The sequence below is a fragment of the Rattus rattus genome, chromosome 1 (assembly GCF_011064425.1).
Source record: "Rattus rattus isolate New Zealand chromosome 1, Rrattus_CSIRO_v1, whole genome shotgun sequence".
Taxonomy (NCBI): domain Eukaryota; kingdom Metazoa; phylum Chordata; class Mammalia; order Rodentia; family Muridae; genus Rattus; species Rattus rattus.
In genome coordinates, this window is record NC_046154.1 from 16,743,546 (window position 1) to 16,760,425 (window position 16,880).

The window sequence follows — 16,880 nt, forward strand, 5'->3', positions numbered from 1 at the left end:
GATTAATCAGCTTCTGCCTCCTGAGTGCTGGGATTAAAGTGTGCCAACGACTGCCTGGCAAAAAGTTGGGTTTGTTTGGTTGGTTGCTTGGTTGGTTTTCTTGTTTTTTGTTTTTGTTTTTGTTTTTGTTTTTGTTTGTTTGTTTTTTTTTTTTTGATTCTTTTTTTTTTTTTTTTTTGGAGCTGGGGACCGAACCCAGGGCCTTGCGCTTCCTAGGCAAGCGCTCTACCCCTGAGCTAAATCCCCAACCCCTTGTTTTTTTAAGGAATGGGGAAACACTCTAAAAGTTTAAAGTCAAAGGAATCCTGAGCAGTAAATTAAAAGATGGAGAAATTTAACACGTGATCTCAAAACTACCAGTGGGCCAAATAGAGCACCCAAAAGCAAATCCAGGCATCCACAGCTGGTGGATCTCTGACAAAGCTCCTGAGAATACACACTGAAGAAGAGCCTTGCCAATCCGTGGTGTCTTCAGGGCTGGAGAGTGGCTCAGTGGTTAAGAGCACTGGCTGCTCTTCCAGAGGTCCTGAGTTCAAATCCCAGCAACCACATGGTGGCTCACAACCATCTGCAATGGGATCTGATGCTCTCTTCTGGTGTGTCTGAAGACAGCTACAGTGTACTTATAGAGAATAAATAAATAAATCTTACAAAATAAAAGCTAAAGGTTGGCAGTGGAGCTAAACCAGAGAGTCCGTACCCAGCTGCATACAGCCTCATGTCCTCTCGTCGACTTGTGGTCTCTCACTAACACTTTAATAAAGATTAAGTAACAACAACAATAACAATAAACAACTTTTTTTTTTCCAGAGCTGGGGACCGAACCCAGGGCCTTGCGCTTGCTAGGCAAGCGCTCTACCACTGAGCTAAATCCCCAACCCCTAATAAACAACTTCTTAGCTTACTCTCATCTTTTTTGCCTTGATATAGCCTCTTACTATCTCAAATATTATTCAAATTGATCCGCAACTCTGGGCTTCAAGAAGTGCTCCTACCTCAGCCTCCTGAGTAGGGGACATTGCAGGTGCATTTCAATATGCCAGGTGGCTTCTGTGACCTTGGACAGGAAGCCCCACAGATCTACAATGTCATTCCTCTCCAACAGGGTAACTGGCCATCTTTCTGGGTTTTGGAAGCTCTGAGCTGCTTTGGGAAGTGCCCAGCTCCCAGGAGTGGGCAGCCATGGAGATTCCGGTTCCCCCACACCCTCACGGGCAGCCTCTTCTGCACTCCGCATCTCTTTGCTGTGACCAGACCCCAAGGCTCAGTTTCAGACCAGACCTCAAGGCTCAGTTACAGCAGAGGAGACCCCTCACTGTCCTGCGAGTTCATCAGCTCCTACTCCCACATCTGGACCCCAGGGATCCCCCTCCCAGAGTCCTGCGACGCAGATGGGCGCCCCTCAGCCCAGCTCTCACATGCGAGATACCCCTGTACCCCTTCCTCACCTCTCAGACGCTGTGTCCTTCCTGCTCGGTTGGCTGGAGTAGTTCTGGTTGGTTTGTCTGGAACATTCTTAGTGGTCACCGTAAACTCAAGCCGGGGAGGGGGAGGGGAGGGTGTTGATTGGTGGAATGCACACCTGCCCCGGTGCACGAGGCACTGAACAAAGAGGCTGTGTTAGAGTTGCGCCAGCCACGCAGGACCTCTGCAGGGTGGACTGAGAGGTAAGGAGCCCGAGAAGGCAGGCGCTGACTTGAACTTGGGTGGGGCCTGCCGGCATCAGGGCAGGCAGGGAGGATGTAGATAGGACCAGTGAGGGCAGCTCATCACCCCTCAAGGACCTCCTTCTGGGTCTGGAGGCTTCCTGCTTTCTGTGGAACTGAGCTGAGGAATAGAGGATACTGAGGGATGGGTCTGGGGCATTAGAGCGGTCTATGGGGACAGGGTGACAGCAAAATGAGTGCCTAAGTCCCAGAAGAGCGGCAGCATGGCCACAGCCTGGAAGAGTTTCTGAAGGGGATTAGGAACCTAACCCCATCCCACCTGCTTCCCGACATGGATGGGATTTAAAAGTTCCACTCCACACAGGCAGTGCACAGGCCCCTCCTAGGTATCAGAGCCTTTGTAGAGAGGGCACAGGGAGACGGGCGAACCCTCCAGATAACACCCTACACACCGGCAACCCACGAGCACCCAACAGCATCAGCCTCTGGCTTCAGTTCGGAAGGTGGAGTCTTGCAGGAACCTAGAAGCAGGACGTGGGCACAGAGCTGCTGTCACCAAGCAGTTGTGGACCTGTAATCACAGGACGGATGGAAGAACTCGTGGGGCTGCGTGAGGGCTCCTCTGGGAAGCCAGTAACTCTGCAAGAGCTATGGGGGCCGTGTCCACGCATCCGCCGAGGCGTCAGAAGTGAGAGCTGTTCTCCCTTCCCCTCCCCCTTACCCACGAGGTTCCCTTAGGACATCAGGGAGCCTAGACTCAAGACCACCTTGTTCACTTCTGTCTGCCTACTTAGAACCTGACCATCCTCACTGTTGGCAGAGAAAGCAGAGACCCCAGAAAGTGGCAGAGCACAGGCCCCAGTGCTGATGCCTACAGCCAGAGGAAGTCATCTTCTAGGCTGGGCTGGCAGTCAGTGACCAAGGGGATAGCTGGGGGCCTGAAGTGCAGATGGTCTGCAGGCCCTGGGGGTGACAGGGTCTTATGCTTCCCTTCATGGTTGCTAAGTCTCAGACCCTAATGAGATAACAGTAAGAGGTATAGTACCAGCCCCCTTCTCTGCCACCTTGATCAACTTTCTGTGAGGTCCCAGTGTGACTGAAGTGGAGGGACACCTTCCTGAAACCTACGTCACTTTCTACGCATCCTGCTCAGCCCCTTCCATGAGCCAGAGCCCCTCTCATCACCCCAGACTGGAGCTCTGGGCTCCTAGCTTGCTTTGGCTACTCCCAAAGCAAGAGCTTGAGCAGCCTTCAGGGAAGGAGCTGTGACCCCAGTGTCCTGTCCAGGGGGCCTAGAGTGGCTGAAAGAGCGGCTGTTCCGTGTGGGTGAGGACTGGTACTTCCTGGTGGCTCTCGGGGTGCTCATGGCTCTGATCAGCTATGCCATGAACTTTGCCATTGGACGTGTGGTCAGAGGTAAGGCCTCCCGGGCACGCACATAGCTCGGGGCAGTGGGATTCCTATACACGCTTGGGATGCCAGCTGGACCGCCATGGGCAATGAGGTGTGGGGGAGGGGCTGTGGGGAGCCAGGCCTGGAGTTGGTGCTGGCTTCGCATCTCACCAGCTGTGTGACCCTGGCAAGGTTCCTTCCCCTCTCTGAGCCTCAGCCATCTGCACAATGGGAAAGATCCCTAATGCCTCTTGGGAGGCTCTACTTATGGTTACTGTCCTATCCCTGCTTTCCCTCTTTCTCCATGATGACTGCCCAGTGGGCACTCACACTTCTAAGCCCCCTTTTCGTCATTTAGGGACCCGGGGTTGGGGAGTTTGGGGAGGTGCCATCACTGGCTACTGGACAGATGGGAAACTGAGGCCCAGTCAAGTCACTGAGCTGAAGTCCCACAAACAGGAAGTTGGAAACCAGATATAGACCTAGGAACCTGGTCACCCTCAGCTCAGAGGGTGGCCTTGGGCCCTTTCCTGGTTTATAAGTGGGCATCATAGTGTCTGCCCCCAGGGCTGAGGCTCTGGGTGGCTCTCTGACTGCTGGCCATTTCCAGCACACAAATGGCTATATAGGGAGGTTGGGGACGGCCACTTGCTCCGGTACCTCTCCTGGACCGTCTACCCTGTGGCTCTTCTGTCCTTCTCCTCCGGCTTCTCACAGAGCATCACACCCTTCTCTGGAGGTGAGTCATGGTCACCTGGTCTCTGGCCAACCGACCTTGTCCTGCAGGCTCCATGGGTCCAAACCTTCCCACATCCTGTGAGGCTTCTGGGGGCGGGGGGAGACTGATCTGTAGGGGAGCAGGCTTGGAAGAGATCAGCCACTTACCCAAAGTCACACTGGGAGAGGACAGCAGACTTCCCTAGGCTCCTCTGGGCTAATAAAAAAGATTGGTGGCTGGTCACTTGCAGGAGCACAGCTCATGTCACCGCTGTGCTGAAGGAAGCAGCAGGCTCCCAGCCCCTACAGCAGCCTTTAGCCGAAGCCCAGGAAGATCTCCCAGGTGTCTCTGGGAGTGGCCTGATAATCTCTGGGTCCCCACCCTGCTGCTACCAACTTCAAGGTCCCCTCAGACCCTCTGTTCTCTCTCCTGATAGCTGAAGTTATGAAATCTTCCTTTCAGCATCTGTGAGGTCCAGGGGGTGATGCCAAAGAGTGCTGTGTGTTTGGTCTGTGCTGGGCATGGAGGTTCTTGCTTGGAATAGCAGTATTTGGGAAGTAGAAGCAGGAGACTGGCTGCCAGTTCCAGGCTAGTCTGGGCTCAGACAATGAGACCTTCTTGAGAGAAAGGGGCAGCTGTACCTTGGAGACACGCCTGACTTTCTCTGATCTTGCTAAGCAGGGTTGGTATTGGAGGAGAAGTGGGAGAGAGAGAGAATGGGACAGTGTATACATTGCCTTTCCCTGGCCCCAGGGTCTGGACTCCCAGAGCTGAAGACCATGCTGTCCGGTGTGGTCCTGGAGGACTACCTAGACATCAAGAACTTCGGGGCCAAGGTGGTGGGCCTCTCCTGCACCCTGGCAACAGGCAGTACCATCTTCCTAGGCAAAGTGGTATGAACTAGGCGGACCCCTTCCTCCCTCTGTCTCCATGCCTCTGGAAGCACAGCTAAGTCTCCACGTGTGACAAGATGCATCTCAGGGTAGCCCTGGGGTTTGGGGTTGGCCGGAGACAAGGGTGTAAATGATGGTGACTTTGTCTTTGGGCCAGGCTTGTGGCTCTGTTCACCCTGGGCCTTAAGGAAAGAGAGGAGGAGGGGGAGGAAGACGAGGGGGGAGGAGGAAGAGGAGGAGGAGAGGAAGAGGAGGGAAAGGAGGAGAAGAAGGGAGAGGAGGGAGAGGGAGAGGAGGGAGAGGAGGAGGAGAGGGGAGGGGGGAAGGACTCATTTTCCCCAGGACATGTACTCTTGTCCCGCATCAAGCCTCTCCCCCTCAGGGCCCCTTCGTGCACCTGAGCGTGATGATTTCTGCTTATCTGGGCCGAGTGCGCGCCAAGACCATTGGGGAAACTGAGGTGAGGGGGACAAGAAAAAGCCCCTTTGAGACTAGAAGGGGAAGTAAGCTAGTTCTGAACCTGGGGTTCTGTTTTCCCCCAGAACAAGGCCAAGGAAATTGAAATGCTCTCGGCGGCAGCGGCAGTGGGCGTGGCCACAGTTTTCGCAGCCCCCTTCAGCGGTGAGGGTTCCGTCCTCTCAGTCACCCGGTAGCTCCCATGGGCCTGTCCCCTCCAGTTTGATCAGGTCCCTCAGATGGCTCCTGATCCAGGCAGGAGAACCTTCAATCCTTCCATATGCGCAGCCACCCTTCTTATGAACTCATGCCTGGTTTCCTGGGCTGGAAAAACGGAAAGCCTCATGGCCCTACTGATGTGTTTATAAAAAGATAAAGAGAGGGGGGATATGTTCTATGGAGGTGTGGTAAGGTTGGGGTCTGCGGGCGCACGCTGAAACATCCCTTCCCTCACGAGGGAACAGCCACCATACCACGGTACAGTATAGAACGGTTTATTCAGGGCATGGGGAGGGGAGTTAAGAGGGTAGTAGGGGCAGAGAAGGTGGGGAGAGAAAGGTTAAAGGGAGAAGAGGGTAAGAGAGCAAGAGAGAGAACAAGAGGGGTTGGGGCAAGCAACCCCTTTTATAGTGAGTCAGGCACACCTGGTTGTTGCCAGGTAACTGTGGGGCGGAGCTTTGACAAAATGCTAACACCCACCCCATAGGTGGGGGTGGGGATATGCTGACCTTCTCTGTTTGAGTCAAGGACAAAGGCGATAGGGGGCCTCCAGTTCTCCAGGCAGCAAGCAGCAGGTCAAGGAGAAAGTGGCTCCCCACATCCTAGAGCCAAGGAAAAGGGGTCCTCCTGAGCCGTGTGTCCCCTAGGTGTCCTGTTCAGCATCGAGGTCATGTCCTCTCACTTCTCCGTCTGGAATTACTGGAGGGGCTTCTTCGCCGCCACCTGTGGGGCCTTCATGTTCCGTCTCCTGGGGGTCTTCAACAGTGAACAGGGTGAGCGCCATATTGGGACCTAGTCTCCATCCTCCCTCTTCTGTGACTCCTCCCCCATTGACTCCTCCTTCCTTCCCAACTCCATTCACCTCTTCCTTCCTTCCTTCCTTCCTTCCTTCCTTCCTTCCTTCTTTCTTTCCTTCCCTCCCCCTTTTCCTCCTCCTCCTCCACCTTGGTTTCTGGAGCATCTAGCCATAAAGTCTAACTCTCTGTGTCTGAATACTTAACTATACTAAAAGAAAAATCACGAGAGAGAGAGAGAGAGAGAGAGAGAGAGAGAGAGAGAGAGAGAGAGAGAGAGAATGAATATGAATATGAATGAGAATGAATATGAATGAATGTGCACACCCATATGTGTGTGACTTAGATGGCTTTGGGTGACACTGGAGGGATATTCTTAGTCTCTCTGCACCTTGGTCACTACAGCGTCATGGAGAAGGTTAAACAAAATCCAGAAAACACATGCATGTGAGCAGTCCTGTTTCTGGGGTCAGGACATCTTCACGCCCAGCATGGAATTTTCCTATAGGAATCTTCGTGGCTGTGACCCTCACTACAACCCCCCCCTCCATTTTTGTGTCCATTCGTCAGGCTCGAGGGCCTGGCGGTGCTGTACTGTCTCTGAAATGGTGTGTATGTTCCACTAAGAGCAGCTAAAACACGCAGGCTAAGAGAGGAGCCACAGGCCGTGTGCCCGTGAGCAGAGTACACACAGCAGCCAAGGTCAGAAGATATTGAAAATCTCCTCTGGGTAGAAGGCTGTGTTAACACGATCGGACACCTCGAGGATCTCCACGTGGTCTTTGAGAGGGACACTACAAGTGACTCCTTTGACCTTGACGTGTCTCCTCTCCCGTCCCTGAGCAAACTGTTCCTCCCAAGAACAGCGCTAAATCCCGATAGACCCTGGTCGGTTCTTGATCGTTAAAGTGTTGTCAGAGTAGCACCCGGTCACAACGGGTGCTCTGTGCTGAGACACTCACCCTGGAGAGGAAATGACATGACAGACGCAGAAATGGAGTGACAAATTTACTTATATTTTGCCCAAAACTGGTAGGGCCACAACTTGAGGAGAAGCTGAGAGAAGAGGACAGGTGCAGATATAGAAAATCTTCTGATGTCAGGGTTCCTGTTTACCGAATCTTCCTGTCGGACACTGAGTTTTCTTGGGGAATCTTAGTTGCTAGCACCTCTCTCCTTGAGCGTCTAGGTAGACTGAAGGGAGCTAGTGGTGCTGGGTTGAGAGAAAGGCTCTAAGGGTGGAAAGTGCTAAGGGTGTCTGAATGGCAGGCCCAGGTTCAGGGCCAGAGTCATTTGCTCTCAGGGCATCTTCCTGGTATGGATTATTCTGAAAGATGATTTGGGTGGGGAGGAGTGTGACCTCTGACCCCCCGCTCCCACCTTCCCCCCAGAGACCATCACCTCCATCTACAAGACCAGATTCCGAGTGGATGTGCCCTTTGACCTGCCTGAAATCTTCTTCTTTGTGGCTCTGGGGTGAGTGGGGTCTCGGGCCCTGACAGCCCAACTGAGCTCCTCCAGGCATGAACTGGGGCAGCTCCAGATTCACCCTCACCGCCACCGTCAGGTTCATCTGCGGGGTCCTGAGCTGCGCGTACCTGTTCTGTCAGAGAACTTTTCTCCGCTTTATCAAGACCAATCGGTACACCTCCAGACTGTTGGCTACAAGGTGGGTGAAGGCCAGCAGAGGACACCCACTCCCAACCTTTTGTAGAAAGCCCCACCCCTGCGTTAGTATCTTACCCACTGGTCCTTTAGGTATCTTCTATGGAACGCCTCAATCATGGTATCCATTTCTTCACTAATATCCACCCCGGCTAAGTCCCACATCTCTTGACCCACTGACTGCAAACCAAGCCCATCATGGGACCCTTCCCAGCATTCATTGTCTCCTCTTCTCTCTGAGCCTCCTCTGACCCTGGTCTTGGAGTTCCTCTTCCTCCCTCCTGACCTAGCAAGGCCAATCAATCCCCACCCTGGCCTGGCAGGTCTGTCCTCGCTGTCCCCCTCTGTCCCAAACCCTCACACTCAGCCCTCCTCTTACCATACCCCTCCCCCTGGGCTCCCCCACCTTCCTCCCTGAAGGGGGTCTGTCAGGTTTTCAGCCCTTGCCCACCTCGGTAGCTCTTTCCTCATTGTGATCCCTGGGGTTGTCGTTTTGTCTTTGCTTGGGCGCCATCTTGTCTCCCTACATTGTGGGGGAAGGAGATGGGGCCAACAGAGAGATCTCCATTTCTCTCACAGCAAGCCGTCCTACGCAGCTCTGGTTGCCCTGATCCTGGCCTCCATCACCTATCCACCTGGTGTGGGTCGCTTCATGGCTTCCCGGGTAAGGGGCTCTGAGCTACTGGGATGGGTGGTGAGCCCCATTGACCGTCTCCTCGGTGTAGGTCGGAGTCATTCCCCGACCAAACTCTCCAGGGGAGATCCCTGGGGTCCTTGATCAGCTTATATTTCAGCAACAGCAGGGCCATCCTCAGGGTCCTCAGCTGGGAGGAGGTAGAATAGTAGACTCAGGTGGGTGATGGGACAGCTGGGGACCTGCTGACCCCCCTCCCACTGCCTCTGCCACAGCTGTCCATGGCAGAGCATTTGCACTCTCTGTTTGACAACAACTCTTGGGCACTGATGACCCGAAACTCATCCCCACCCTGGCCTGCAGAGCCGGACCCCCAGAACCTGTGGTTGGAATGGTGTCACCCACGGTTCACCATCTTTGGGACTCTGGCCTTCTTCCTGGTCATGAAGGTGGGTCCCTCCTGTACACAGATCTGGGGTAGGACAGGGCTGCCTCCACGGACGGACACTGGAACACTGTCCCCTTACAACCTGAGCCTGGCCCACTGTGCTCCTAGGGAAGTCACATTAGCTTCTTTTTACTTTTTTTTTTTTTTTTTTTTTTTTTTTTTTTTTTTTTTTTTTAGGGCTGGGGGCCGAACCCAGGGCCTTCCGCTTCCTGGGCAAGGGCTCTACCCCTGGGCTAAATCCCCAACCCCTTCTTTTTACTTTTAACTCAGTTTCTTCATCTATACAGTGAAGTAGCTCGGCGTCCTTAAGGAGGTGGGCATGCTTGGAAAAAACGACCCCAGCCCTGGAGAGGTGGGCTCAGGAGGTCCCCATAGGGCTCGCTGATCTGTGTGTCCAACCAATTGGTCAGTGAGAGACTCTCTCAAAGGAGGTGTACAGCAGTTCTAAGCATAACACCAGAGCTTGTCCTCTGACCTGCACGCATGCACGTGTGCTCGCGCGCATGGGCACACACACACACACACACACACACACACACACGTACAAATTTGTACACGCACTTTTAAAAATGAAGCGATGAAGAATAATTTTTAAAAAACGTTGGGCTGGAGAGATGGCTCAGTGGTTAGAGCACTGACTGCTCATCCAGAGGTCCTGAGTTCAAATCCCAGCAACCACATGGTGGCTCACAACCATCTATAATGGGATCCGATGCCCTCTTCTTGTGTGTCTGAAGATAGTGACAGGGTGCTCACATACATACATATAGTAAATAAATAAAATCTTTTAAAAAAAACATGAGGCAATGGAGTAGTTACTCTTTTTTTTTTTCCTTTCTTTTATTTCGGAGCTGGGGACCGAACCCAGGGCCTTGCGCTTGCTAGGCAAGTGCTCTACCACTGAGCTAAATCCCCAACCCCGTAGTTACTCTTTCTACCCAAAGAGCAGGTTAAGGGCAAGAAAATGAATGACCTAACATGTACCCAGCACACAGTGGGCCCTTTAATAGGGTTTGGTTACTTCCCCTGTTTTTTTTTTTAATATTTATTTACTTTATGTATATGAGTACACTGTAGCTGTCTTCAGACACACCAGAAGAGGGCATCAGATCCCATTATAGATGGCTGTGAACCACCATGTGGTTGCTGGGATTTGAACTCAGGACCTCTGGAAGAGCAGTCAGTGTTCTTCACTGCTGAGCCATCTCTCCAGCCCTGCTTCCCCTGTTTGATGTCATCTGTAATTCCAGTCAGGACTGCAGGTCCAGCATAGGCATCCTTTTCTCTGAGAAACTCCCATTTCTGTCCCATGCCCCCCACCCCCGTTTACTTCTGCCTCTGTTGCCCATAACCTCTGCCCTCTGGTCCCCTCTCCTACACAGTTCTGGATGCTGATTCTGGCTACCACGATCCCCATGCCTGCTGGGTATTTCATGCCCATATTCATCATTGGTGAGTCTGGACCCCCGGAGGTGCAAGGGCACGGGACATAACCCCGACTCCCACATACCATCTGTCTCCCAGGGTGGTACGAGAATGAGGCAGGGTTCGAGGGTCTTGGGGATCAGGTCTGCCTGACTGCTCCTTCACTCTGAGTCTATGGCAGGAGCTGCCATTGGGCGCCTCTTGGGAGAAGCCCTGTCTGTCGCCTTCCCAGAGGGCATTGTGGCTGGTGGAGAGGTCAACCCCATCATGCCTGGGGGCTATGCTCTGGCAGGTGAGTGAACTTGGGCCCTTTGAGTGGGAAGACCTCCAGGTCTAGCATATGAATGAAGGGGCTGGTGTTTGTGTATGGCGTGGAGTGAATTGTACAGTGTGCCTCCCAACTTCTAAAGCCCCGTCCACTCCCAAAGTCCCTCTCTCATCTCTCATCTCTGTCTCTCTTCTCCATGTCTGTGTCTCTGTGTCTCTGTCTCTCTCTGTCTTTCTGTTTCTCTGTCTTTCTGTCTCTCTGTCTCTGTCTCTCAGTCTCTGTGTCTCTGTCTGTCTCTGTCTCTGAGTCTATGTCTGTCTCTCAGTCTCTGTCTGTCTCTCAGTCTCTGTGTGTCTCTGTCTCTCTGTCTCTGTCTCTCTGTCTCTGTCTCTCTGTCTCTGTCTGTCTGTCTGTCTCTCCCCCCCCCCTCTCTCTCTAGGGTTTCTCTGTATAGCCGTCCTGGAAGCCATTCTGTAAACCAGCCTCATTGAACTCAGAGATCTGCCTGCCTCTGTCTCCTGAGTGCTGGGATTAAAGGCATACGCCATTTTCTTAGCTCTATTTCCCATCCCCCAGCCCCTCTGTATCCCTTCTCTCCTGCCATGCCTGGGCACTTTAGCAGCTTCCAGCGTATGCACTTCAGACATTTCTGCCTCTAGCCACAGTCACACTATACCCACCTTGCCCTGTGGGTGAACCCTGCCCCTGGCCGGAGTCACCCACTGTGGTTCTGACCCTGCAGGTGCTGCTGCCTTCTCGGGGGCGGTGACCCACACCATCTCCACAGCACTGCTGGCCTTTGAGCTGACCGGCCAGATTGTTCATGCACTGCCTGTGCTGATGGCCGTGCTGGCGGCCAATGCCATCTCTCAAAACTGTCAGCCCTCTTTCTACGATGGCACCATCATGGCCAAGAAACTGCCGTACCTGCCGTGGATCCGTGGCCGACAGATTGGGTGAGCCTGGGCCTGAGCAATGGGATGTCCAGGATGGTGTGGAAGTCAAGGGACCCCCCCCCCAACACCACTGCAATTGTCCTCAGCCCTTTATCTGGCCCTTGACCTCCCCAGAGCCTGATGGGCTGGGAGAGAAAGCCAGAGCCTGACAAGTCTTACTTCAGTCACATGAAGGTTGAGCACCAGCTAGAGGAGGCCTCTCTCCTCCCTCTCTTGCTCCACTGGCTCAGCTAGGTGGTCAGGAGCTGGGATACAGATGGGGTCAGAGGTCCTTCCTCACCCGGCAGTTTCTGTTCTCAAAGCAGCCATGATTGAGGTTCAAGCTCTTCTGGGTCTAGATCCAGCTGCAACCTCCTGCAAGCTTCTGTCCTGCTTCAGACCTGTTACCTCGCTGTCCTGTGAGAGTGACTTTTCTCATGCTCTCAAACCTTCTATTAACTTCTCTCAGGCACGAGAAAAAAGCAAAACTAAAATAATAATTTGTTTAAGGCAGGATTCTGTGGGGCGATTCAGCTGCCACTGAAGCTGGTGTTGAAGGACCGGGGAACACAGAATATTCCCATTAATGAATCTGTCTCTCTATGTTCTTTCCCATCGCAGAGTCCTAAGCATTACTCATTCCTTCAGTCCCCCTGGTCTTGCATTCAGAAACCAAAAATATTTGTAACGTTTCTCCTTGGTACAATAAAACACCCAACAGAAGCAACTCGAGGAAGTCTGGGTTTATGCTGGCTCACAGTCTGAAGGGTGCACAGTCCATCGTGGTGGGGAAGGCATGGCGGCAGGAATGTGAGTCAGCCGGTCATATTGCGTCTACCAAGCAGAGAGAGATATAAATGCTGGTGCTCACCTCGTAGTATTAAGTCCAGGACAATAGCTCATGGGATGGCACTGCCCACACTTAGGGACAACTGACGCAGCCTAGAAACTATTTTGCTGAGGTCTCTTTCCCATATCTTGCTAAGTGGAAGGTAAACATTAAGCTATCGGCTATCACACGTGGGTACTCTCCCAGCAAGGTTCCCTGTCTTGTCCTGGGGGCCAGCACCCCTCCCACTTCAGAGCCTGCTACCTGCCTCCCTCTGCCCACAGCTCCTACCCTGTAACTGTGGAACACTTCATGAACTGTAACCTCACCACGCTGGCCAAGGACACGCCCCTGGAGGAAGTGATCAAAGTTGTGACCTCTACAGAAGTGTCTCAATATCCCTTGGTGGAGACCAGAGGTATTCAGCTGGGGTGGGAATGGGGCATTGCGTGGGGGGCTGGGCGGGGATTCCCTCTAAGTATCAGGGCAGCAAGGGCAGGCAGGGTGTTAGATGTGCCTCTGAATCCAGACTGTTGTGTGACCTGGGGCATGTCCTTCGCTTCTCTGTGCTTTGGTTTATTCGTGGATGAAATGGATATGATAACTATGCTAACGTCCGGGTGTTTAGAGACAGGAAGGCGTTGTAAATCAGCCTGGGATTCTAGTCGAGGATGATACAGTCAACCACTGCCACCAAATATCCGTGTCTAAAACTCAGTTCCAGGAGGCAGGGCAGTTACCTGCTGGGCCTCTCAGCCCGTGTTTCCTCATCTGTAAACCGGGTGAAAGGTCCTAGGAGACTGAAAATTCTGTAAATTTCCTCTGACACTTAAGAACACCTAGCATCATATGTAACAGGGAATAGCCTTGTTGGGGCACCAGTGGAAGAGGAAAGCCCTTGGTCCTGCCAAGGTTGGACCTAGTGCAGGGGAATGTCGGGGGTGGGCGGTGGCGGTAAGGGGGTGAATAGGGGGAATACCCGTATCGGGGAGGGGGGGGGAGGAGATGGGAGCTTATGGACAGGAAACCGGGAAAGGGAATAACATTCGAAATGTAAATAAAGAAATATATCTAGGGGTTGGGGATTTAGCTCAGTGGTAGAGCGCTTGCCTAGGAAGCACAAGGCCCTGGGTTGGTCCCCAGCTCCGAAAAAAAAAGGACAAAAAAAAAAAAAGAAAAGAAATATATCTAATAAAATTTTTTTCCAAAAAAAAAAAAAAAAAAAAAGAACACCCAGCATGAGGCTGGAGAGAGACCGCCTAAGATCGCGGCTGTTCTTACGGACCTGGCCTTAGCTCCCAGCACTCTCATGCCATCTTACCATTCTTAACTCTAGTTCTGTGGACTCTGGCGCCATCTTCTGGCCATTGTGGGCACTGCACATAATATGTGTAATGCGCTTATACAGGCAAAACCTTCATACATAAAATAAAAACAACCATCAAATCTTTACAAAGAGGCACCCAGCATGTTCGTGGCACATAGTAGGTACTCATATAATGTGACTTCCATTTTTATAACAAGTCCCTTCCTCTGCGCTTCCTAGAGTCTCAGACCCTGGTGGGCATTGTGGAACGGACCCACTTGGTGCAAGCCCTCCAGACCCAGCCAGCTTCCTGGGCTCCAGGCCAAGAGGTGGGCACCCCTGCCAGGTGTGGGGACAGAGTGTGGGTGTGAGCAGGGCTCTGAAGGGAGAGAGGAGCTCGGGGGTCAGGAGGCCGGGAACTGTAGGCTGGCTCAGGCTCCATTGTCTTTCTCCAATCCCAGCGCTTTCTCCAGGACGTCTTGGCAGGTGGCTGCCCCACACAGCCAGTGACCCTGCAGCTGTCCCCAGAGACCTCCCTGTATCAGGTAAGGGAGGAAATGGGTGGAGAGGGAGGACCTGATGGGGGACTCAGGCTCCACATCCTCCCTCTATGAAGGGGTGTACACACACACACACACACACACACATACACACACACCACATACACACATAACACATAACAATACACACACACCACATACACACATAACACATAACAATACATATACACACATACAACACACAATACACATACATATATGCATACATATATGCATATATACACATACAGCACACATATACATACATTCAACACACAATATACACACATTTATTCACACTACACATATACACATAGACAACACACACATATATGTACACACATACATACACATCACATATACATACATACAGACAGCATACACATGTACATATATACACAACACATATACACACATAGAACACATATACACACATGTAACACACACAACATATATACACACACAGCACACACAACACATACACACATCACACACATACACACACCACACATATACACACATATTACACGCCCATACACATACAACATATATATATATAACACATGCACGCACACACATACACACACCACATGTACATACACACAACACATATACACATATACAACACACACAACACATCACATACACACACAACACATATACACAGTACATCTCACACACACACACACACACACACACACACACACACGCACACACACACTCACCTGTAGACGTGCCCAGCAGCCCCAGCTTGGGTCGCTGCCAGGGTTCCTGAGACAATACAGAGGTATAGAGGAGATCGGGACCTGAGAGAGCTTGGGGAACACGTGCTTGTGGGCAGACACCCATGCTGCTAGTCAGAGCATCCCGTGGAGCTGGAGAGATGCCTCGGCTTTAGGAACACTGGCTGTTCTTCCAGTGCCAGGGTTCAATTCTCAACAAGCACATGGCAGCTCCAGTCCTAGAGGAGTCAGCACCCTCTTCTGGCCCCTAGAGGCACGTCATACATGTAGTACACAGTCATTCATGCACAAAACACCCATGCACATAAACAATATTCTGGGCATGGTGGCACACACCTTTCATCCCAACACGTGGGAGGCAGAGGCAGGAAAATCTGTGTGAGTTTGAGGCCATCTTGGTCTCCATAGTGAGTCCCAGGACAGCCATGGCTACATAGAGAGACCCTGTCTAAAAAACTAAACAAACAAAAAACTTGTAAAGAAGGTTTTTAGCATCACGCAGGGACCCGGATTTGAGGCCCTTCCCCACACTCCTGTGAGAAAGCTGCGAGATTACCTAGCCTCTCAGAGGACACACTTGGGGTGGAGGTGGGGTGACAGTCGAAGCCTAGGAACCTAGCTATGGCTCCAACTTTTTTGCCAGGGTCTGATGCCCTTGAGGTCCGGGTAACCTGGACCAAAGGATTCCTTCTGCTTAAGGCCTTGCTTCTTTTGTGGTGTCTGGCTCCCTCTAGTGGTCAGATTAGACACTACGACTGGACTCGACTCTTCCACTCACCAGGCTAGAGAAGGATGTGTGGGCAGAGGGGTCCTTGACTCCATCATTTCTTTTCAATCCCCCTGCAGGCACACAGCCTCTTTGAGCGGCTGACCCTTCAGTCGCTGTTCGTGACGTCACGAGGCAAAGCTGTGGGCTCTGTGTCCTGGGTGGAGGTACTGGGGTCTTGAGGGTGGACAGAGCAGGTGGGGGTGGAAGAGTGGGGGGGGAGCTTGGGGAAGGGATGGGGGGGCACCAACGTTCCCTTTTCAAAGCTACACAGAACTCTGATGTATGCCCTTCCTTGGACTAAAGTGGCCACTGAGCCTGGGTCGTCAGTTACCAGCCTGCCACCTCCTGGGTTCAGAGTCCCTTATCTGTGTGTTGGGATAGGCACCAGCAGTAAATCTTCATCATTATGGGGGTGCTCTGGATAGAGACCAGAGGGGTCTCCACTACCCCCCCACCTTATCCTTTTCTCTCTCTTGTAGCTGAAGAAAGCCATTTCCACCTTGATCAACCCACCAGCCCCCAAGTGAGCCAGCGTTGGGGTCGGAACAGGACCCCAGCTAAGGGCTGCAGAGGCTGCACAAGCCCCACCCCTTTTCCCTCCCTACCCCCACCCATCCAGCCCAGCTCTGCTCCCCAATGCCTCAGGCAGCTCTACCCAGCTGAACGGGACTCCGTATTCATCATGGCCTACACCGAGAGCACAACATCTCTCTGGTCTGGAAGGGACAAATCTTACCCTGGTGCATGTCCCTTCTGGGATTATCTATCCACAACCAGTAGCTCCTGAGAAAATAAAAGTAAAGCTGGTTCCCAGAGCCACTGTTCACCCATTTTCTCCCTCAAGAGTTTGCATTTGGTCCCTTGGGTTCTAGTGTTGGCCTAGGTTAAGCTCTTGGGGCATCGCCGGCTAGGCCTGGGGCCCCTCAGTCTCTGCACCTTAGCAGGCAGACAGAAGGGTGAGAGAGTCCCTACCAGGTCTTCTGATGCCTGGCCTCACGTGTCAAAGGACCTTGTATGCGTGTGGTCCTGCCCTCCAGACTCAAGTCTCCCTGACTGTGGTACAGTTGGTAAAGCAGGATCCCTGGGTGTGGCACTTTGCAACATCAAGACAGACCTGGCCTCCTCCATTGAGGCCTCTCAGGTGTTTGTGTGTGGAGGTAGGAGCCATCCCTAATCCCTC

At 52.5% G+C, this 16,880-nt stretch overlaps 1 protein-coding gene across 4 annotated transcripts; it reads left to right on the top strand.

The window, feature by feature from the left end:
• Positions 1-1,634: 1,634 nt before the first annotated feature.
• Positions 1,635-16,515, top strand: LOC116886439 (chloride channel protein ClC-Ka). 4 transcript variants are annotated; one of them, XM_032887932.1, is made up of 20 exons: positions 1,635-1,667; positions 2,251-2,355; positions 2,955-3,083; positions 3,670-3,798; positions 4,531-4,670; positions 5,053-5,130; positions 5,213-5,291; positions 5,993-6,118; positions 7,531-7,615; positions 7,707-7,808; positions 8,384-8,468; positions 8,714-8,887; positions 10,269-10,338; positions 10,493-10,603; positions 11,322-11,535; positions 12,628-12,761; positions 13,890-13,978; positions 14,111-14,194; positions 15,778-15,864; positions 16,180-16,515. In XM_032887932.1, exons 2-20 carry the CDS (start codon positions 2,256-2,258, stop codon positions 16,225-16,227), a joined length of 2,064 nt encoding a protein of 687 aa, XP_032743823.1. In that variant the 5' UTR covers positions 1,635-1,667; positions 2,251-2,255; the 3' UTR covers positions 16,228-16,515. The 4 variants fall into 4 exon arrangements, with proteins under 4 accessions (XP_032743823.1, XP_032743833.1, XP_032743840.1 ...); XM_032887942.1 differs by having other exon boundaries at positions 1,649-1,667; positions 2,163-2,355; XM_032887949.1 differs by lacking the exons at positions 1,635-1,667; positions 3,670-3,798 and having other exon boundaries at positions 2,256-2,355.
• Positions 16,516-16,880: the final 365 nt, after the last annotated feature.

Coding starts and splice junctions, on each gene's coding strand:
- LOC116886439 (XM_032887932.1), top strand. CDS start 2,256: ATGGAAGAACTCGTGGGGCTGCGTGAGGGCTCCTCTGGGAAGCCAGTA. Junction 6,119..7,530: donor GGTCTTCAACAGTGAACAGG/GTGAGCGCCATA, acceptor CCTTCCCCCCAG/AGACCATCACCTCCATCTAC. Junction 12,762..13,889: donor TCCCTTGGTGGAGACCAGAG/GTATTCAGCTGG, acceptor TGCGCTTCCTAG/AGTCTCAGACCCTGGTGGGC.